The sequence below is a fragment of the Camellia sinensis genome, chromosome 13 (assembly GCF_055761805.1).
Source record: "Camellia sinensis isolate YWXY chromosome 13, ASM5576180v1, whole genome shotgun sequence".
In the NCBI taxonomy this organism is placed as follows: Eukaryota; Viridiplantae; Streptophyta; class Magnoliopsida; order Ericales; family Theaceae; genus Camellia; species Camellia sinensis.
The window spans coordinates 111204298-111227971 of record NC_138973.1 but is presented as its reverse complement, the minus strand read 5'-3'; the positions used below and the strand labels follow the sequence as shown (position 1 = coordinate 111227971).

General features: G+C 40.1%; 1 protein-coding gene across 2 annotated transcripts; it reads right to left on the bottom strand.

The window, feature by feature from the left end:
* Nucleotides 1-13950: 13950 nt before the first annotated feature.
* LOC114264138 (palmitoyl-acyl carrier protein thioesterase, chloroplastic-like) lies at nt 13951-23293 on the bottom strand. Of its 2 annotated transcripts, none has more exons than XM_082903186.1 (7): nt 22986-23293; nt 21431-21951; nt 21179-21312; nt 17120-17233; nt 16403-16574; nt 16234-16302; nt 13951-14558 (listed from the first exon to the last, which is right to left on the bottom strand). In XM_082903186.1, the coding sequence occupies exons 2-7, from the start codon at nt 21932-21934 to the stop codon at nt 14289-14291; spliced, it is 1263 nt and encodes a 420-aa protein (XP_082759312.1). In that variant the 5' UTR covers nt 21935-21951; nt 22986-23293; the 3' UTR covers nt 13951-14288. The 2 variants fall into 2 exon arrangements, with proteins under 2 accessions (XP_082759312.1, XP_082759311.1); XM_082903185.1 differs by having other exon boundaries at nt 21431-22042; nt 22986-23242.
* Between the last annotated feature and the right edge of the window lie 381 nt (nt 23294-23674).

The window sequence follows — 23674 nt, the reverse complement described above, 5'->3', positions numbered from 1 at the left end:
GAAAAAATACAGTAATCAATTTTGAAATAATTACATTGACCTCCCTTTTACTAGGATTAAATGGACAAAAATTAATATAGATGGTAGAAAAATATAAAAATAAATATTTTCGTGTAAAAAAGATGAGAATATCATTTTTTTCATCTATATAACTAATAAATTATTAATGAAAAGTTGGTTAAGTGCTATATGAATTATCATATCAACGGATCTCAACGTAATTATGTCAAAACTGTGAAACTTATTGTATTTTATCCAAACCTCAAGAGATATATATATATATATATATAAGTATGTTTTAACCATGGGAAATTCTATATGCCCCCTAGCTACGACCTTTTTATGGTATTTGGTTATAACCTATATATTGAGATGTTAGTTATGACTTGATTATATACATTATGGTATTAGTTATGACTCATTCCGATATTAGTTATGACATTATTTTGATTATGATCTAAGAACTCTTTTATACCTTATGTGATATTTGGTTATAACTTTTTTTTTAGTTATAACTCCCATAGAATCTCATAGAATTGAGACTCTTGTTTGGCTATACATGTGAATTAATGAGTTTTGTTAGGACTCTTGTTTTGTCAATTCCGCGAACAAATACATTTGAGTTGTAATGTTGTGAGATTCTAAGTGTTGCTCGTGTTTGATCAGTTGTTTTTTCTGAATTTGTTTCTTCTTATTGGCCTGTCAAACTACATGGACCGCTCAAGCAGTCATGTTTGCACTCAAGCGTTGAATTGAAGCATCCAATATCTCAGTCTGAATTCAGAGATACCGAGAGATGTGTTTTACCGCTGTAAGTCTTGCACTTGAGCTAAGTGACAGATGGAAGTTTGTTAGCACCGTCTTTCTAGACATATCACTCGAGCGGTTATTTATGCGCTCAAGCAGTCCTTGTAACTCTGGATTGTTTAAGTTGCCTCAGATGCTCATTTCAAAGTTTAACGCTTTCAAATTTCTCTCTGAACATTAAAGAACAATAGTTCTATCTATGAATATAAGAAAAATCAAAAAAATCGACCAAACCAATTGAACTGGACCGAATCGGCCATCTTTGGTATGTTTTTAACAATAATCAATTTGTGTGGTTTTTTAATTTGATTTTTTTCGATTTTCAATTCGATATCAGTTTAAACACCTTGTGCGCCGAATTAAACCGAAACCGACCATTTCAATATATATTGTATATGTAATTTATATATTCCAATAATATAATGATATTAATAAGTATAATAAATTATTAACCTCAATTAATTAATCTTATTGTACGAGCACGAAATAATATTCTCGTATAATCCGGTTAATCAAGTCTGCGCTCCTCCAAACGTCGTCGCTTTACTTCCCTAAAAACACAAACGTAAGTTAGCCAGCGGGTGTGTGCTGGATACATCTCCGATGCCTAAGTCAACAGAATAGACAAATAGACAAAAGCACTGTGTATTCGAGAATCAAAGTTGTGATACCTGTACATAGGTCCTGTTATAAGCTTTTATAGATTCGGCGTGGCACAATCCTAGTAGGACTCTTACTCCTCAATGTAGAGTCCTCCTAGGAATCACATCTCTAAAAGATAATGCTTATCCCTTAACACTCTTCTCATTGCTTTAACCAAGTGAAATGGTTTTACCTCGGTAGTACGACAAAACGACCGAGCTACCACTGGCATGCTTAAGCGGCAGGCTTAACCGAGCTTTACATAGCTCGATTCCACCTTGCTCTTACAATTCGGCTTCATGTACCTTGGTTTAGCTTACTCCAACCGGGCTATCTCAGTCATTTATGACCGAGCTAACTAGGCCCAATGGCGAAGCCCATTCTACTCAGCCCACAGCTCGGCTTACTTCTGTGCGGTCTTAGCTCGGCCTAGAGTTACACATTTTACCCTCTCAATTGCCCCTTTAATGCCATCTGCAACGCATGATTTGGGATTATTCTTCTCTAGCTGAGCTAGAATCATTCAAGCTAACCGTGTTTACATTCCACCGAGCTAACGATGAGTCCGGTCCATAAACGTCTTTTCAATTGCTCTGTACGTCTGAATTGTTTTCTATTCTCTTGGACACGTGGCAAGCTCCCACTGGTCTAGTACAGCTGTCACAGCTATCTTCGTACTTCGCGTTTTTTGAACAATCCCGCCCGTTTTGTATGTGTCTTATACAAAAGACCCCATATTTTGAAAAAACACTCCACTGTTCATCTCATTTTCATTGCTTCTTGAGTCTTCACAGCATCTGCAACGCTCACGTTCTAGTCTGCATTCTCACCGCCTTGATCTTCATCCCTTCATTGCGAAGTGGTAAGTGGCTCAACCTTTTCCTTTTTCTTTTTATGTTCATTTCGTGAGCATGTATAGTATAGTAGTATATACACATGTTTTCCAAAACACACTTTTGTAGTTTTAACATGAATCTCCAAAAACCAGATACCCAGACTTTCTACTCACACTTTAGCTAGATATCCCAATCAATCTGTTATGAAATCCTTTTAATCGAAAATAACACCACGACCAAACTAGGAGCCTGCTTGTATCGGGTGTGCACACAACCGAACTAGGAACCTGTTCGTATTGGGGGTGCACACAACCGAATTAGGAACCTTCACCCAATAGCCGAACTAAAACTTCGTGCCATACCTTATGCTACAATCGGTCTAAGAGTCTTCCTTCACATAAGCCGAGCTAAAGACTTTTACTCCAACCGAACTAAGAACGGACTGCATCCCACGTAGCCGAACTAGTGTTATATTTATTTTGCCTTCTTACTTAGCCCGGTCCAGTGATCTGGGCTTAACACTTTTTATTCTCCACTTTGCAAACTTTGACTAGGTTGGCCAGACACACCTTTGCACGCTCAACCGAGTTACTCAACATCACCTCATCACCGAGCTAGGACTTCGAGCTAATTTATACATTTTTAAGTTTAGATGGGTAAATATCGGTTCTTAGTAAACTCACCTGGGGCCATAGCCGAGTTTCGTAAGGACTACAACATCTCTGACGACGTCCATCTCTCATTAGCTGAACTGGATACCACACCCTGGGGCAAACCGGGTTTCGTTCCCTTCACCGTAATATCCATCGTTAAGGCCAGTCTTTGATTCCCAGTTCAGCCACTGATCTGTGAATTCCTTAAGCAGACTAGACTTTGCCCGACCCAACTAAGCACCAATTCTTACAGAATAATAAACGGCATCACCGAGCTAAACTGCCGGCTTGGCCTCAACCTCAGATTGGCCGAGCTATTCCATCAATACTCGCTTGGTCAAAATGACGACGGTTGGGTGTATTATTTAAGAATAAGAAGAGGATGAGAGAAAATAATTAAAAATATACCAGACAAAGACTTGAATGACGACGACTTCTTCTGGGTTTCTGGCAATTTCGAAGACCAGGAAGCCCAGATACTGCGCTACAATATTAATTGGAATAAGGGGACTGCTGGTAAGGTTACCTCGATTCTCTTTTTGTTCTACTATTCCTGGCTATAATTTTACACCGTGCTAACTGTTGTCTTTGTCCTTATGCAGACTTGAACCAGCTAAAGTCACAGTACCAATACCCCAACTTAGACGCTCTCCGCGCCACGTTTCGATACCGTGATAGAGGCTGGGCCGAGCTACTAAACTTCGAACTGACGTATACATACAGCGGAAGGAGGAAGACCAGGGTAATTGACTTCCTTCTTGAACCATCACCAGAACCGAACCCCAACTTGCCACAGATCAACCTCATTCCTTTAATAGAAGAACGAGAAATGGCTAAGCGCCGAGCTGTTCGAGCACTAATCACCGAAACAACTCCCGCCAGCGAGGTTCAAACCGGGGCATCTCAAGCCGGTCAGGCACACGAAGCTGTGGTGGCCCTCCCAACAGCTAGAGCCTTCTCATCTCGGTCGAGAAAATGTGCACGAACTGCTTCAGCCGAGCCGCAACACCTGGTTGACGAGGACGACAACGGGCCCCCCGAAACCACGCTGCCAAGCCCTGAACCTGTGCTCTCTAACCAAGCTAGCCCTTCTGAGTGGGCACCAAAGATAACCTACAAAAATCAGGCTATTTCGAACACAGACTCGGTGGTCGCAGACAGGGACCACACGCTAGCCTTCAACCTTGCCAAGAACGTGTGTCTGCCAGTCGACATGGAGCATCACGACCATCTGACCGAGCTCAAGGCCATCCGCTCGGTAACTAAGTCAATGGTGCTATTAAGTACTTTTTTGCTTTTCAATATTGTGCATCTGTTTGCTCGGTTTTACTCAAAATTTTTGTCTGCTCTTTTGCAGGCCATGCAGAAGAACCACGTTGCACATAAGCGTGTGTTGGAGCTGCATAAGACAGCACAGCTGGCCGTGGCAAACGCCAACGCAAAGACGACCGAGCTCAATAAAGCCAGACAAAAAACAACCGAGCTTGAGTCTGAAATTGCTCGACTTATCGGGCTGGTCAACTCGGCAGAGGCGGATAAACAGAAGGCTTTGGCCCAAAAGAAAGAACGCTATATGCGCGAGCTGGTCAAGCTCGAAAAGAAAAAAGATACCGAAATAGCCGAGCTGAGAAAGAGCGCGGAAGACGCTGAGGACCGCGATTACAAGGAAGGCGAGGCCACATACATCCTGCAATGTGAAGCTGCAAAGGATATATTTTTCAAATGCGGATGGAAGGCGGCTGACACAAAGCTCGGTTTTGGCCAAGAAATTGAGGTTTTCCAGAACCCTCCTTCACACTTTATCCCGAGTTATATAGCGGACTACGTCAATGCTATCCAAGAAAAATTGCTTCAAGTGGGAGAGGAGGAAGAGGCATCCCCAGAGCCAAACAATGCTCCAGCTGCTACAAATGATCACGGTCTCCCACCTGCTCAGTCAACTCGGGTGGATCCACCGGTGCCCATTACGGTTGAAGATGTGGCTGTGATCGACCTTCCTGCTGGAACCGGGCTACCGAGTGATGAAGCTTGGGTTGACCTCGATGCCGATCTAGAAGATCTATTTGCCTGATCTTGTATGGTAACTTTTTGAAAGAATTTGTAACTGGGCTCAAGCCCCTCCTTGTAATGGATACTTTGAAATGCAATGAAATCTGCTCTTTTTTCTTTTTGTTCGGTTACTTTAACTTGTAATTGTCTTAACATTTCATTGCCGAGATAGATATTTCGGTTCAAAAGATTTGTAATCTTTTTACTGTTGGTCATTCCAGCCAACTTTCTTCAGCCTAAATGTTGGTTATTCCTGCCAACCTCTTCAGCCTAGATCCTTATCTTGGCTGAAGAAAAATAAGTGTTGGTTATTACTGCCAACCTCTTCAACCTAGATCCTTATCTCGGCTGAAAAGAGCTAGATGTTGGTTTATTCCTGCCAACCTTTTCAGCCTAGATCCTTATCTCGGCTGAAGAGAGCTAAATGTTGGTTATTCCTGCCAACCTCTTCAGCCTAGATCCTTATCTCGGCTGAAAAGAGATAAATGTTGGTTATTCTTGCCAACCTCTTCAGCCTAGATCCTTATCTCGGCTGAAGAGAGATAAATGTTGGTTATTCTTGCCAACCTCTTCAGCCTAGATCCTTATCTCGGCTGAAGAGAGCTCAATGTTGGTTATTCCAGCCAACATTCTTCAGCCTAGATCCTTATCTTGGCTGAAGAGAGCTAACTTGTTTGGTTATTCCTGCCAAACTTTCTGACTGCCCTTTGCTGGTAATGGCTGAACAACTTTTACAATAGAAAGGCTTTATGCTAAAAAAGTAAACTACTTGTTTTATTTGAAAAAGGAAAAAATTACAAATATTCTAAGAGAAAGCTAAAAATAAAATAACTTGAGATTGACAGTGTTTCATGGCCTGGGAATAGCCTTGTTGTCTCCATCTTCCAAGTGATATGCCCCTTTTCCTGCTAAACCAACCACTTTATATAGTCCTTCCCAGTTAGGTCCCAACTTGCTATCTCCGGGTACCAAAGTGTTGCCCATTACTTTGCGTAGTACCCAATCCCCAATCTTAAATTGCCTCAGATGCACCGTTTTGTTATATTTTCGGGATAACTCCTGCTGGTATGAAGCAATGTGAACTAGAGCTCGTTCCTTTCTCTCTTCTGCAAGGTCGAGTTCCAAGGCCTCTATTCAAGTATGGGTTAAAATTTTCACTTCTAATGGTGGGGAGGCCTACTTCCAGTGGGATTACTGCCTCCATGCCATAAGCCAAGGAAAAAGGCGTTTCTCCAGTTGATCGTCGGGGTGTGGTACGGTAAGCCCATAAAACATGAGAAAGCTCCTTGGCCCACTTGCCTTTTGCTTTCTCCAACCTTTTCTTCATACCATCTAAGACTACTTTGTTTGAAGCTTCTGCCTGGCCATTCGCTTAAGGGTATGCTGGTGTAGAGTTGTAGAATTCTATCTTGTATTCCTCGCAAAAGTCCTTGAAGATTTTGCCATCGAACTGAGTGTCATTGTCAGATATTAGAGCCTTGGGTATGCCAAATTGGGTTATGATATTCTGCCATACGAATTTCTTTACATCTTTCTCCTTTATTGATGCGAGTGCTTCAGTCTCCACCCATTTTGTGAAGTAGTCTGTTGCTGCGAGAAAGAACTTTCTGTTACCGGGTGTTGTTGGAAGTGGGCCCACTATATCCAGGCCCCACATTGCGAAGGGCCATGGGCTAGTTAACAGTAGAAGCTCTCTGGCTGGTTGGTGTATCTGGTATGCGAACTTCTGACATTTCTCACACCTTTTGACATACTTCTCAGAGTCTGCCTGCATATATGGCCACCAATATCCTTGTGAGATTGCTCTTTAAGCCAACGATCTTCCTCCTTGGTGGCTTCCGCATACGCCTTCATGCATCTCGAACAAAAATGCCTCGACTTTGCTTGGGTGGACACATTTCAAGTAAGGTCCTGTGAAGGATTTTTTGTATAACGCCAATGATGGAGAGAGCCAAAACCGCTGTGACATTGCTCTTATTTTGTTGGCCTCTTTCTTCTCTTCAGGCAGGATGTCGTCGTTTAAGAATACTATAATGGGATCTATCCATGAAGGGGCTAGTTCGGTACAACATACCTCAGCTACTTTGGGTTCTTCAATGCTTGGTCTGGGTAGGAAGTCGATCAGTAATGGATGTGGGATAGATGTATCTGTCATTGAAGCAAGGCCTGCTAGTTCGTCTGCTCTACTGTTTTCTTCTCTATCGAATTGCTCTATCCGTACTACTTCGAACTTCATGATCTCCTTTCTGACCAACTCTTGGTATTTGGCCATCCTCTCATCTTTTGCCTCGTAGTCGCCTGAAATCTGGTTTACTACCAGCTGGGAGTCGTTGTAAACCATTAGCTCGGTGGCCTTTATGAAAAGTGCTGATTTTAGGCCTGCTAAAAGTACGTCATACTCCGCCTCATTGTTTGATGCTGGGAAACCAAGGTTGACTACTTGTTCCACTATTAAGCCATCTGGTGAGATAAGGACTATGCCAAGTCCTGCACCGTGCCTATTGGATGCTCCACCCACGAAGAGTTTCCGCATCTCTCCGACGAACACTTTCCAGCAAGTAGAGGGGTCGGATGATGCCTTAGGGTCATGGGTGTCGTTAGTGTTTTTTTCAAGTCCATGCCTGCGATTGGGGCTTGATCTTCGCTGTCTGACTGTTTTAAGTCTTCATTTTTTGATGAGTCCTCATTGAGAATAACATGTTTCGTACCTTCCTCCAAGCCCCCAACTTTGAAAGGCTTGCAATGTGGCTGGGCATCATGTATTAGGGGCTGTGCAATTCCAGCGGCACTATCCCCCCTTACCTTGGTTGCTTCGGTTAAATCGACTGGGCAGATGTGATGACTTCCTGGTGTGAACTCTACCACAAAGTCTGCTAAAGCTTGGGCTTTTATTGCTGTTCTGGGTTGGAACTTGATATCGAACTGTCCCAACTCTACCGCCCATTTCAAGATTCGCCCGGAAAAATTCGCCCTTTCAAACAAGGCCTTTAATGGAAAAGCCATTAGGACGATCACGGTGTGGGCATGGAAGTAGTGTGATAACTTTCTTGAGGCCACCATCAAAGCCAATGCCAATTTTTCTAATGGTAGGTACCTGGTTTCTGCATCTAGCAAGGTTTTGCTAACATAAAAGATAGGCAGGTGTTGGATTCCTTCCGCTCTAACCAACACTGCACTGACTGCATGCTATGAAACCGCTAAGTACAAAAAGAGCTCTTCTCCTGGCACTGGGGTTACTAACAACGGCAGAGAGGTCATGTATTCTTTCAAGCTTTCTAGAGCGTGGTCGCATTCTTCATCCCACTCAAACTTGGCTTTTAATGCTTGGAAAAATGGTCGACATCTGTCTGACGACCTATTTATGAACCGATTGAGTGCGGCTACTAGGCCAGTGAGATGCTGTACTTCTTTGACTGTGGTGGGCCTCTCAAGATCCTAGATTGCTTTGATCTGAGAGGGGTCAGCTTCTATACCTCGGTTGGTTACCAGGAAGCCTAGGAATTTGCTTGATCCTACGCCGAATGCACACTTGGATGCATTTAGACGCAACTTGTTCTTCTTCAAAATTTGGAACATCTCATCTAGGTCCCTGAGATAGTTCTTCTCATCCTTGTTTTTGACCACCATGTCATCTATGTAAGCCTCCATTATACTGCCTAACAATGGTTCAAACATTTTGGTAACCATCCGTTGGAATGTAGCCCCTGCATTCTTTAGGCCAAAGGGCATGACCTTGTAACAGTACAATCCTCTAGGCGTTGTAAATGAGGTGACCTCCTGGTCTGGTTCATACATAGCGATCTGATGGTAACCTCGATACGCATCAAGGAAGCTAAGTCGGTTATGTCCTGCAATCAGGTCCACCAGTTGGTCTATCCGTGGTAGAGGAAAGCTGTCCTTTGGACATGCCTTGTTGACTGTTTTGTAGTCCACGCAAACACGCCACTTTCCGTTCTTCTTTGGCACTATAACAGTATTGGAGATCCACCTGGGATAGTGCATTTCTCTGATAGCTCTTGCCTCCAGTAAGTTTTCCACTTCCTCTGACACTATCTCTGCGTGGTGGAGTGCCGATCTACGAGTGCGTTGTATAATCGGTCTGGCGGTTGGGTAGATATTAAGTTGGTGACAGATGAAATTTGGGTCAATGCCAGGCATGTCGTATGGTGTCCAGGCAAACACTTCGATGTTAGAGGTTAAGAATTCCATGACCTCTATTCTCTCAGTGCTGGACAAAGACGATCCAAGCAAAAAGAACTTTTCTGGGTTCTTTTCATCTATCCTTACCTCTACCAAGTCTTCCACCGCCTTCTGTTCGGCTGCCTTGCCAACATTCGCAAACAGTTCATTGCTCTCTGGCTCTTCCACCATCTGTACATACCCTTTTGCAGCCCTGCTGCCATTTACTGTGACGAAGCACTGTTTTGACATAATTTGGTCTTCCAAGACCTCTTCAATTACTCCGGCTTCATTGGGGAACCGCAATGCTTGATGGTAGGTTGACGCTACTGAGCGCATGGCGTGCAACCATGTTCTCCCTAAGATTATGTTGTAAGTGGAAGGGACTTTCAATACCCAGAATTCCACCTGTTTTGTCATGGTTCCTACCTTGACTGGGAGGATTATCTTGCCTACTGGCCACTCTGGCATCGAGTTGAATCCGACAAGGGGAGATGTCGCAGGTGCCAAGTCTTTGTCCTCCAATTTCAGCTGTTTGAAGGTCTCGTAGTACAGTATCTCGCATGAGCTTCCTTGGTCAATCAGAATCCGCTTGATGTCAAAATTTTTGACACGCAAAGTCACCAACAGTGCGTCATTGTGAAGGCAATGTAGCCATGCTAGATCCTTGTCTGAGAAGGATATGACGTTCGTAGCCTCTGTTCTGCCATTTTTGATGGTAGGCTATGCACTTAATACCTCTCTCAAGTGTTCAGCCTTTTTAATCATCCCCCTGAGTTCACATACCTGCTCAGGTTCGATGATCTCATGTATGACGTTGATTATGCCTTGGGGTGGACCGTCGTCTAGCGTCTCGTTTGGTTTGTTGAGGTCCTGGAAGGCTGGTTGTGCCCCTCCTTCTATGTACTGGTCCAGGTGCCCAGCTGCTACTAACTCCTCCAGATGTTGCCTCAACAGCGTGCAATTTTCAGTGCGATGCCCCTTTTCATCATGGAAGGTGCACCGGAACCTCTCATCATAGCCTTTTTGTGCTTCTCCCAACTTAGCTAGCCATCGGACGAAAGGTTCATTGCGTATCTCACTGAGAATCTGGTAGATAGGTTTATTGAATACCATGGTAATGCCAGTGCGGACTCTTAAGTTCCTTTTCTCTGGGTCCTCTCTGTTGGCCCGCCTGCCGCGCCCATTCCTACTTAACTGTTCCACCGTGTTGACTTTCGCTGTGGTCTTTTTATCTGGCAGCGCTGTTGTGCCAAATTTTGCTTTAGTACGAGCGCCATCTTCCTCTATTTGGATATGTTGATGCACTTTTTCCATTAGGGCCTCCATCGTGAGGGGTGGCATCATTGTTATTGAGTCCCTTAGTTTGTTTCCGACTGGTAAACCTCGTTTATGTTGTGCAATGGCGAGATTAGTAGGGCAATCCCCAATCTGGTTAAAGGTCTCCCAATAGCGACTGTTGTAAGACCTCAATGTTTCTTTTTCGCCCATGTCAATGGAGAGTAACTGGTCGATCTCCACTGGCGTCTTGGTATTCGTTCTGAACCTGGTCACGAATGCTTCTGCCAGCTGTGCCCATGAGGCTATGCTGCCTTCTGGCAGTCTTTCGAACCAGGTCAGACCTAGGTCGCCAAGGCTAGATGGAAACAGGATACACATTAGGGCCTCATTCCGCCGGTATACTGCCATAACCTGGCGAAAGTGGCTTTAGTGCATGTAGGGGTCTGTCTTCCCTTCATAGGTGGTGAATTTGGGCTAATGGAAGCCTGAAGGTAGTGGTGCGTTCTCAATTGCTGAAACGAACGGCAAGCTCTGTAACCTTGCTAATCCTTTGTCTGCTGGTTCGTAAGCCAGGCGCGGCATTGGCATCCCTACCTCGACACTCCCATGCATCCTAGGGGCCAACCGCTGTAGGGCTAAAACTCTGTGTGGGTCGCGAACCCTGGTGTCCTCGTTCCATCGGGCCCTTTCCTCAAGCACTGTTCGTAAGTCCGCTGATCTGGACAACTCTGTGTGCCTAGATGTCGTCTGGTGCGTGTGCGAGGGGCGATAGCTGCTTCCCTCTATATATGACCTTTCAGTTCTCGTTCTCTCAGACCTAAAGTGACGAGTCCTGGAAGTCCTTGACTGAGTATCACCTGTTCTAAGACTCCTACTTTCTGCTTGTAATGGTGTGGTATGTCTGTCACGGTCTTCTGAGTGGCGAGAAGGCGTGTTGCCTTTGCACCCCTCTCCTGTCGCCACCCCTTTCCCTTTTATTTGGCGCTTCATCGTCTCTATGTCTGCCGTCATCCTCCTTATTAACTCGTCTTGCTCCCTCACGCGATCCTCCAGAACTTGAGGATCCAGCCTCCGCCTTTGTCTATCGGGACTTTGAGAGCGGCGGGGACTGGCGCCCCGTCTCTCCCTTGTGTCCCTCCGGGAGTTCCATCGCTGAGGTTCTAATTCTGCCATGAGTGGGATAGAGGGTAAACCGTCGCGCCTCCTACCCCCCTCCGAGGTTTGCCCATCGATAACAGATTGCAGCAAGTCTTCATTGTGCGTCATTGATTACAACTAGAGAGGAAAACTCGATCAAAAGGTTTTGTTCTTCGTGAAATTCCCACAGGCAGCGCCAATTGTACGAGCACGAAATAATGTTCTCGTATAATTCTGTTGATCAAGTCTGCGCTCCTCCAAACGTCGTCGCTTTACTTACCTGAAAACACAAACGTGAGCTAGCCGGCGGGTGTGTGCTGGTTACATCTCCGATGACTAAGTCAGCAGAATAGACAAATAGACAAAAGCTCTGCGTATTCGAGAATCAAAGTTGTGATACCTATACATAGGTCCTGTTACGAGCTTTTATAGATTCGGCGTGGCACAATCCTAGTAGGACTCTTACTCCTCAATGTAGAGTCTTCCTAGGAATCACATCTCTAAAAGATAATGCTTATCCCTCTACACCCTTCTCACTGCTTTAACCAAGTGAAATGGTTTTACCTCGGTAGTACGACAAAACGACCGAGCTACCACTGGCATGCTTAAGCGGCAGGCTTAACCGAGCTTTACATAGCTTGGTTCCACCTTGCTCTTACAATTCGACTTCCTGTACCTCGGTTTAGCTTACTCCAACCGGGCTATCTCAGTCATTTATGACCGAGCTAACTAGACCCAATGGCGAAGCCCATTCTACTCAGCCCACAGCTCGGCTTACTTCTGTGCGGTCTTAGCTCGGCCCAGAGTTACACATTTTACCCTCTCACTTATCATCTCTATAACTTAAGATAGTAAACTTTTATTATATAGCCTAAGTATTTATTATTATTATTTTTGTTTGTATTTTTGTTAATCTAAGAATTGAAAAATATTTATTAAATGGATGAATTGGATATGTTTCAAAAGTAAACAAATAACTAATTCAATTTTTTTTACATAAATTAGTGGTTATACTAAAAATGACTGAAGTTTGAAAGGTCCTACACCGATTAAACCATATCGAACCAAACTGTTTCAATCGGTTCGATTCGGAGCGATTTGATAGGAGAAGCAGTCTGTATCGGTGCTCAAAATAATAAAACCAGCATTATCAGTTCGGTGAAAATTTTTACCTAAATATTGATCGTATCAAACCGATTACATCCCTAGTTCTATCTTATTGAGAGTTGTTATTGGTTTTCTGTTGGTGGATTGTTGATGATTGTCGCACATCATGGAATTGATTGAATACATTGAATCTACCTTCCTTAGCGTTCAACCGATAGAATCCGAACTGAGTTGGAGTTTGTGAATTCAAGCTCAACAATGAACAATCCTAGAAGAAGAGTAGGCGATGAAGATGTTCTAGTGTCTCCAAGGGATGTATGGATTCATAGGTGGTAAGCTTGGTGAGATCTCTTGTAATTTTCATTGTTTCTTCTTAGTAGATTTGTTCATCCTTCTTAGGTCGTGAATTTTTTTTTTTTATTTATCGCAATTGGAGTTGTCCAATTGTGATATTTTTCCACTTTATTTGTTGATTGCTTATAGATAATCTAAATCACTTTCATATTGGCTAGATGATTTAGATTATTGTCTAATTTAGGAATTACTATTAAGTGTTCTTGATTAGCTCATAAATCATGAATCACATTACATAGGGTTTTTCAAGTTTTATTTCAATGAATTAATGAGTTTATTTCCAATGGCGTTGTGCACTTGTGAGCTTTCCGGATTCAGATTTCCCAACAAGCTTCATTTTATATTTTTACTACACACTCAAATTTATTGTGAAAGGCCGAAGGCTATAGACTCACATTGTAAAGGTTTGGTGTAAGAATGAAAACATTATAGAGCGATTGAATTGAGAGGCTTAGAGTTTTGTAGTACTTATTAATCTCATTCCTCATTGGACACAAGCACATTCTTAAAGCAGGGACACAAGCATATTGTAAAACGGTTAAACCACATATATCTTGTATTCTGTTATGATATTTTTGTTTCACATAGAAAAGAGAATATCAAGGTATGAGAGCTACATCCATGACCTTGATCATCAATGCTAGATATACTCAAAAGTACCCAGATTTCAAAATGCATAAATCAAATTCATTATGAATATGAACTATACCACCCTAAATTTAAATATGCTTCATACATTTCAGATTTTCTACACTTTCTGAATAATTTTTCTGGGAACATAACATTTCAGATTTCTCAACTATCTTGAAGTAATGGTTACTAGTCAAAACTGTAAGATGACCTCCAAGCACGACTTTGCCATCACATTTAGACAACTTTAGCAGCACAATGAGAAAAAAGTAACATGCTCCGCCAAAAAACAAATTTAATTATAAATAATAAAGAATTGCCACCAAAAATGATAAAAATGAATGAGTTGCCAATCTGAGAAGGTAAGGTAATCACGAAGACTTCAGACACAGCCGAGAGAGAGAGAGAGACAGAGAGAGAGAGTACAATAAGATCTACTTACAAAAGGCTTAAGAACTTTTCTCTATTCTCCCAAACAAGAACACAGATCAGAAGAAATATATATAATGAAAAACCATATATAATCCAGGAACTCGGGTAGGGATTTTACATGGGCATCGTGACACGAACGATAAGACTTACTGCCACTCCAAGCAATGAAGAACTTCAACAATTAACTGCTTTCTGCTGGAAGTGAACCAAGGGTCCCAACGCAGTTGGCATATTTCGGCCTCCATTCAGTTCTTCCCTTCACAATCTCAGCCCCGCCCTCAAGTCGAAGTAAATGCTGGCACTCAACATAACCGGGATCAACCAAACTGCCAACACCACCACCAGATACAGTAGTCAGGGACTGCAGCACGCTGTCCCTCCCACATTCCCTCCTGTACTCCAGAGTCATGCCGCAAAGCTCATGACTCTCCAAAATTGGCAATGGTGCACTCTGCAATAACCGGCATTGTTTCTGATTAGAACAATAAAATAGCAAGCAAATTTGAAACCTATGAAGCACTGACTTCAAAATGAGTGTTCAGTGTCATGTGTCGGGCACCGACACGCCATGTGGCATGTTAATTTTTTTTAAGTATTATTTGTTTGCAAGACACTTCGGAGAGACTTCATGGACATGCGCGTCCCGTGTTTGGACCTCAGGATACCATTGTGAGTTTCTTTTTGATAATTTTAAAAAGATGAGTTGGGGTCAAACTAAAATACATGAAAACATAGGGAAATGCACCAACATATATATTAATGTCTCTTGTATCTCTATGCACTAAATTTATATTCATAGCAAATAAAAATATTAAAAAATAAAATAAAATATTCCCCATCCTCACTGCAACTGTATCCTAATTTTTTTTCAAAATCACCGTGACCAATGTCCGTGCCCGTGCTCCATAACACGCGAAAAGGGAATGCTGGAAAGATTAAAGAAAACAATGAATTTAAGATGGGTAGGAAATGCATAAATCCCTCAAAATTGGTACCGTGAAAGAACAATCACAACCAGATATCACATGCCATTTGACAGTGAGCACACTTTCCATAGATCAGCATTCATTGCATTCTAAACTCCAAGCAAACATCATGCAAAAATGTTTAAGCGGTGGCAACAAAGTATGTACACGAACTCTTAAAGGATGCATATAAAAAATGAGAAATCATACTATAAATCTTGCTAGCATAGCTCAACTGGCCAATGATTGCAACCTTCACATATTAAATCCTCTCTCTTCTATTATTTCCATCTCTCTTATGTACAGCCAAGTTGCTAGCATTTTGTTTTTGCTGGATTTTATTCTTCTTGTATTTGAAACCTAAATCCTAGGTTTTAAAATTAATTAGCAATTAACGTTACCCAATTATGTTGTTGAAAAGTGTAAACAAGGGCTTCCATCACGGTTTTGTCCCACGCTATGATTTCTAAGACATATAAAGCTGCAAACATCAAGAACAGAAAATTGCAATCACTCATGAGGGCATTCAGATGTTCCGCGTTTATTGAATTAGTACGTTGTGCTTCATACAGCATATTAAAACACAACTTGGGCACCATAGAACATAACAATTGAATCAAATAAAATATGAATTAAGGATGTCAATTAATCGCCTAACCTGCCTTGATTGTTAGAAACACGTATCAAACTAGTTAAAATGCTATGATAAACAGGACTCATTTAAACTTAAACCTATAATTAAAAATAATGGTTCAATTTCCAAGAGAAATGAAAATCCTCACTCAATACAAATCAATTTAATAAAAAAATTCAAATGCATTCAATATATAATAATAATAAATGAATCTTGGCTGAGGAATTTCATATGAAATCATACAAAGTCATGGAGGATGGTAAAAGTTTCCATTCCAGTTAGTTCTAAGAAGAGGATAAGAGGACAATTTACAAGAAGATGCATCATTTTGTTGTTATGATACAATGACAAAAGGAAGAAATCTGTACTCAACTAACGTGAATAGCAGATGCAAACAAGTGAGCAAATACTTCAGCTAAATTAATGTTGAACCAAGCATTCCCATAGGGGTCTCAGATCATATTTTATGAGACAAGAAAATCAATAACAAGATAGATAAAGCATCAAACGAAAGAAAAGGAATTTACCTCAAGAATCCACCCAATGTATTTCACATTGTTAACATGCTGATTGACATCTAGATCACTCCATCTAGGCTGAACAATTGAAACACACAAATCATAAAAACAAAGCAAATTATATGGTACATTTCAAAGGTAAATGGTCTGCTGCATTATGAAATAACCTTTAACTTACCGTTAAACCATTACGAATATAATCTGCTGTGCTTTCATCAAGTTTTGGTAATTTTCTGCTGTCCTCGTCCACAACAGGAGGTGAATCAACAAAAAAAGTACCTATTTCCCCTCGAACTTCATTTGGAATTTTAGATAACCTCCGCGTCTCTTTATTCATCATCACCCAGACACTGCAATGTGTCCAATAAAAACCACCACAATAATAAAAAAATTGATTACTTAGTCAAAGAAGTCATTTAAATTCGTCCTCAGAACAAGTTACTCTTGGCACTCTAAAGACTATAGCTTTACATGCTATAGAGAACTCTCATCAGTTAGTCCAAATAAGTCATTCAATTGGTTCACAGAAAGTTACTCTCGACACACAAAGTCTAAAAGTCATTGGCTAAACATTCTCCAGAGAATATCTTTCATGTTCTTAAGAAAGTTGGGAATCTTTAGCAGAAGACTTCCAACTAATTTTGCATGATCTATATGTTTAGTTGCTTATTTTGCTACTTCATCTAGCATTAAATATATTCAACAAATAATCCCATAATTTTATTTGTCAAAGAATAAACAGATAATATATTCACCATTTTCCAATGCAGTTGTGACTCCACTTAACTTTTTCAAAAGAAATAGCAAAATAGAAGAACTTCGCATAACATCAAGGGGAGAAGAAAAAAAATCATGAGATTCAAAAAAAAAAAAAAAAAAAAAAAAATGTTCCTACCTGGATGCTCTGGTTAAAATGTCCCCTGTTCTGCAGTCACGAACAAGCCAATCACGCCGCATACCATTCTTTCCGGATGCAGCTACCCAAGTGTCTACTTGCACTACATCACCCCTGAAAGAAATAAAGAAGCTCAAACCATGAATTGGTAGGAATCAATTACAAACATTATAAGCAACTTCAGTACTTACAATTTACATGATGTCAAGGGCATCATGTAACGTCCATAAAGTAAATACTTCCCTTCATCAGCTAAAAAATTGTTTTAATCTAATATCATATCAAATACAATAAATAAATAAAATACACAGAAAATTTTGTGGATGTGATCGGGATCACGTAGCAATAAAGTACCTAGTCATATGGGTAAGTTTTTTGAAGAATCTATATATTCAATTGTGTGATTGATACAAGAATACATCAGCATATATAACAATCCAAACCCTAGAACTAAAAAAGGATACAAAAATATATGCTCAATCCCTAATATATACAAAATGTATACTACCATATATACATAAACCTAATATTCTCACACCCCCGCTCAAACTCCAGGTGTTTTAGCGGAAAACACTGAGAGTTTGCCAAGAAAAAACTGAAACCGAGCAATGGTGTGAGTCTTGGTAAAGAAATCAACAAGTTGCAGAGTCGAAGAGACAAAAGGAAGCGAGATAGAACTGGACTGCAGATGCTAACGGACAAAGTGACAATCAATTTCAATGTGTTTCGTCCGCTCATGGAAGACAATGTTATGGGCAATCTGAATAATACTTTGGTTGTCACAGTAAAGGGAGGTCAAAGAAGACTGAGGGACACCCAAATCAGATAAAAGACAACAAAGTCAAACAATCTCAATAGTAGCATGAGCCATTGCACGGTATTCAACTTCGACAATGGAGCGAGTAACAATAATTTGTTTCTTGCTTTTCCAAGAAATCAAGAAATCGCCAAGAAACATACAGAAACCAAACATGGACTTGAGATCAGTAATATCACCAGCCCAATCAGAATCAACATAGGTCACCAAGTCCAAAGAAGAGGTAGAGGATAGTAGGAAACCCTAAAAGATAGTACCTCGGAGATAGCGAAGAATCCGAACCAATGCAGCCCAATGGGTGGAGTGAGGAGCAGAAACAAACTAGCTAACCACATGAACAGCATAGGCAAGATCAAGACGAGTAACAGTTAGATATACCAAGAAATCCCTAAGCTCTCGATATAAAGTAGAATCATCCAAAGGAACACTATTAGTAGTGTTGAGCTTCACATTAAGCTTAATGGGAGTATCAGAAGCCTTAGTGTCAGTAAAACCGGCACGATGAATAACCTCATTGGCATACTTGGCCTGAGACAGAAAATAGCCCTTGGGAGAAGAAACAACCTCAATATCGAGAAAATATAATAATGGGCCTAGATCCTTAATTTTAAGGATGCAGAATAGACTAACGACGGAGAAAAAAACCAGAGATGGAGCCAAAGGGGAAAGAGAAGGAGTAGAAGAGGGAACAGACTCATGAGGGTTAGTGGAGATGGACTCAACAGGAGGGGTGGTAGAGGGTACAAGCTCATAGGGAACAATAGAGATGTACTCATTCGGAGAGACCTCAGAAGGAATAGATCAATGTGAACCAAATTCTCTTTGGAAACCGAAGCAGTGATAAGAGGAAGCTGAAAGCAAGACACATATTCGAAAAAAACAACATGGAGGGATATATAAAGGTAGCAAGAAACCGAGTCATAGCATTGTACTACAGCAGCTAAAGTTCCCTAGTAGTGAAAAGTTCAGCACGAGAATCTCAAAACTAAGTACCCATTCGGCAACTTTACTTTTTAGTGGCTCTTTTACCTTTTTATGAGGTGAAAAAAGTTAAATGTATTTGGAATGATTTTTTTAGTTGAATAAATAGCTGTGAGGGAAAAAATGATTGATTGATGCGACCTTTTGCTAATAGGGTTGAACTTTTGGGCTTTTTTAGCCAAAAAGCCTCTTACCAAACAGGGCCTCAATTGTCATCAACCATGGAGGCCCAAAACAAAAAACTCAATCGAGCTTGATCAAAATTTCAAATCAAAAACTGAGCAGGATAGTAAACAAGCAATCACTACAGATGCTTATTGACTCCACAATGCCTCGACATAAAACAGGTGTGTGTGAGTACCAGTAAAGTATCCCACACACAGAAAAAACTTAATAATTCACAAGCAATCCCATAACTTCATCATGTTTTCTATCCATTACGCAAATTTAAGTACGGCCTCCATGAGGCATATTAACCCTTTCTAAAAAATTATAGCATTGATTTTTCTTTCCTTTTTTTGATATAAAATACATACTATATGGGTCTCTATTATTAGAGATCAAAGCATTCACTGTGCTGAATCAAGCAATCCAAGTCATAACAGACTTCTGTCTCATGACATTAATAATATTGCCCATACCCTTCCAACCAACATTTTAGAGGGGAAAAAATGGAAGAGAAAGGAACCAAGTTTTGAACATATATAAAAGAGAGAATTTATGAGGGATACGTCTCGTAACTCTAAAGCCTTCAGCCATGTATTGTAAAAATGCCAAATCAGAGAGAGCACCACATTAACCAAGCATAACAAGCACGTGCCCCATTCACCCTTGTGTTCAATGCTCTCTCTCAAGAAGTACTCCTCAAACTTACATAAAAACAGATAGTTTAAATAAATAAGAAAAAAGACCATACATATTTCAATAGCTTAATTGGGTTGGGTTGGGTTCGGTAGGGCAAGTCGATAAGGCCTCATGTGGGAACAGGCTATTTTAGTAACTTTTTGGTTTTTTGGCTAAAATATGAAGTAAAAAACTAACATGTTTAGATTGACTTTTTGGCTTTTTACGAAAAGATGCGCAAAAAATAGATAGAAGAGAGAATCTTTGATTTTTATTTTTTTTTTTTGTATAATTTGTTAGTTTTGAGGAGTTTTAATACTTTAAAGTGTCTGTTGAATCTATTACAACTACATCTAATCTATGTTATCAGAAAACGCTAACACCCTAGCCAATTACATATTGGAACGTACGTTCCGAAACATGATACACTTCCGTTCCAAAACGGTAAATTTAGGAATCCAAAGCAATCCCAAAAGTTTTTTTCCAATATATTTCCTTAAATATTATCTTAGGAGAAAAAAAACCAAATATATGAGCTAAAATCTGAGGGAAGTTAAGTTTTGACAAGACAAAAAAAAAAATGGGTCATAATTTTCATAAAAATGATTCGCTACATAAAATATATATATATATATATTATTGGATACCTAATAGTTAAAAGAAAACTACTCTAGAAATATCTTAAATTCTATTCCTATTGTACCACATTTTTGGCATATCACGTTCTCGTTCTCGTTCTCGTTCTCGTTCCATATACTGGAACAATCCACATAGCATCAAATCTTGAGATCCAGTACTATAAGTTTTCTTAAAGCAATAAGTGATTTAAAAAAGAAAATTAAGAGATCAAACAAAAGGTCAAGGTACCACCTGCAACCCCTCCTATCATGCATGTTTTTTTACATTTAGACCAGATTGCAAACATAGATTATAATCTCATCTCAAATATAGACGCCTAATCTTTTAAAGTTAACGAAGTGCGTTTCACATTAGATGTTGCGACTGGCATGATGGCAAGTGCTATCTGGCCCCAGTCCTGTGGCACAGGTTTGAGTCACAAATATCAGCATCTCCACAAAAAAGTGGGGTAAGACTGCTTACCTGCTGTCTCTCCCAGACACCTGTCATCAGCAGGAGCCTTGTGAAGCGAGTGCAAAGCAACCTTTAAGTAAGCTTCACATTCACGCATTAATTATTGTATGTTAAATCATCCTGAAAATACCTTAAAGTTAGGGAATCAACTAAGCCTCTACAACATGGTGGGGTTGTAAATACATGTAATATGACTTTAACATAGCCCTTAGCAGCCAAACACCACATCAATTTCCTAGAGACAACTGAACCATCAGAGAAACTAAAAGGTATGATATCATAATGTAGTAAGAAAGCAATGTGATGCACACAGGACTGTGACTTACCAAGTAGGATAGCGATCTACCAGAACCTGCATTTTAGTGACCACCCAAATCAGGTTCTTTTTGCACATCTCCGGAGTTGAACCAAAGCCATCACCCAGAAGTCCTGCACTCTTCACGTGATTAAGAGCTGTTTCCTGCAAAAAAAAACCTAAGCTTGTGAAGGACTAAACAAATTAGAAAAGGGGCAGTGAATGGTACATGGGAGTGCATTTATTCTTTTGACATTGTAGTCAAATGAAGTTTCAATCATACCTGCAAATGATTCATCAATGTCTCTATAGAGGCGGTCCGATCAGCCCCTATCTCATAGGATCTGATAGAGAAGTTTTGACGGAAAACAAAACCATCCTCAACAATTTTCCCAAAACCAAACGGATCAACGAGCATATCAGGGCGCCTTGGCTTCCAATCAAGCATCATCCACTGCTTCTCCGCTGCCAAGAATATCGTCGTGACAGCAGCAAGAAGCATGCTCCAATCAGGTAGTTGGTTGATAAAAGTCCTTTGGTGAAGTGATGGCGAATCATCCTCACTCTTGAGCCCCTCCATTACACCAACTTTGGTACCGTTTACCTTGGAAGGGGCTTGTGCATTGGCCTTAACCTGCAAACCCCCAGTGGCAGCAGATTTTGATTTAATCCCTCGTGCATCCACATTTGCTGGAGGTCCTCCAAGCTTGCTGGATGTCTTGGCACCAGAATCGGGTGGAGGAGATGCAACTGGAAAAAATGCAGAAGTAGCGGCGGTAGCAACCATTATGAAAAATCTATCACCTGAGTCAAACAAAGTTATCATTGGTTGAAGCACAATCTCCAGTAAAAGTATTTGCAGCAAATTGAAACCAGCAAACAGCTTGCATAAATTCTGGAATATTCACCAAAATGCATCAAAGAGTGACATGCTGCTTCTCCATTGTAAATTACCAAACTAGATCAATTGAATTTGAAATTCAAGCAATCAAATGACTAATTTTCACTTTCTTCAACTCAATCAGCTATGAACCAAAAAAAAAACCCCAGAAATTGCTTCCATTTACCAGCAAAAGCTTGTTGAGAGAGAGAGCTTTGTTTCCATTTTTTTCAAAAAATTAAAACTTTCAACAATAAAAATTGTACCTAACTTTGTTAAAAGCAGTGGTTCAGCTTGGTCGCTGAGAAAATGTAGAACTATGGCGATAAAATTAAAATTCTTGAAACCTAGATTTTTCATTTAGACAAACAATTTTAAAAAAATTAAAAAAAAAAAAAAAAAACCCTCAAAGGAAGAGGAGAAGAATAAATTAGCAAATACAAAAATCAGAATTGTACCAATTTCAGATTTTTTTTTTCTCTGCTTTTTCACCAATCAAAAATTGAGTTGGGTTACCAGTAAATTTGTAAGAAAATTGAAATTCAAGAGAGAGATTCAAACAAACCCAGAAAATGATTGAGGCACCAGAATGGCAAAAATATATATATATATATACAAATGAATCTAGGAATCAAATAAATGTCACGCAACCAAAGAGATAGACAAAACATCATAAACCAAATAAAGAACAACAACAAAAATTGAAACAAAACAAGAAAACATCGAAAATGTTTAACCTCACATACAAGACTCGAACATGCAACAGAATCAGACACAGATCTGAACGTTAACCCACAAAAACCCAAAAAACTGATCACATCACCTTCAAGTTCGGAGCAAAAATCCACATTTATCCCCATTATGCCCCTCCATTACGCCCAAAATCACACAAAATTGGAACAAAAAAAAGAACTTCCCAGGTCAAATCCAAAAAAAAATATATGGAAAATGTGCTTACCAAGCTGAGAAGAATCTGGAAGAGAATCAAAATCAAAAACAAATATACGTATGTATGTATGTGTGTATCAGAGAGTCGACATTTTGATCTGCAAACCCTGCTTTTTTGTCGCAACTTCTAGGGTTTGCGATCGTCTCTCTCTGCTTTTTTTTTCTTTTTGATTTAAATTTTTGAGTACTTTCGTATGAGTTTCCAGGCAGATTGATAGAGATAGAGAGAGAGAGAGAGAGAGAGAGAGAGTGTGTAAAATTTAGAATGGGGGCAGCGAGGACTTAGGGTGGCATTTTATACTTTCCACCTGGCCGCCCGCCTCGCGTTTCAATTTCCAATATTTCCACTTCTTTCCTTTCTTATTTACCTTAATGCCCCCTTCTTTATATTTATATATATATATATATATATACACTAGTATATCACCCGTATTATGTACGGATTGTGTTTGTAATTATTTATATATATAAATCATGATTTTTTTAATGTTTTTTTTTATTATTATTTTTAAATACCTATATATATTATATTTTTTTATTTTTTAACCAAATTAATTTTTAATTTTTTAAAATAATTTCTAAAAATCAAACCATACCTAAGAATCTTTTGATAAGTCATTTCTTACGTTGGTAACTTATTTAATTATTTGTTAATTTTACGACATTTTTATCATCTGAGACCTATTTGGTAACCATTTT

Bases quoted from the DNA above. Each gene is read 5' to 3' on its own strand.
- LOC114264138 (XM_082903185.1), bottom strand. From the start codon at position 21,973: ATGATAACTTTGTTTGACTCAGGTGATAGATTTTTCATAATGGTTGCT. The intron at 16,303-16,402 runs GTAAGTTAAAGG...TCAATTGTTCAG, and splicing joins ATATTCGTAATGGTTTAACG to CCTAGATGGAGTGATCTAGA. The intron at 14,559-16,233 runs GTAAATTCCTTT...CGGTTATTGCAG, and splicing joins ACATTGGGTGGATTCTTGAG to AGTGCACCATTGCCAATTTT.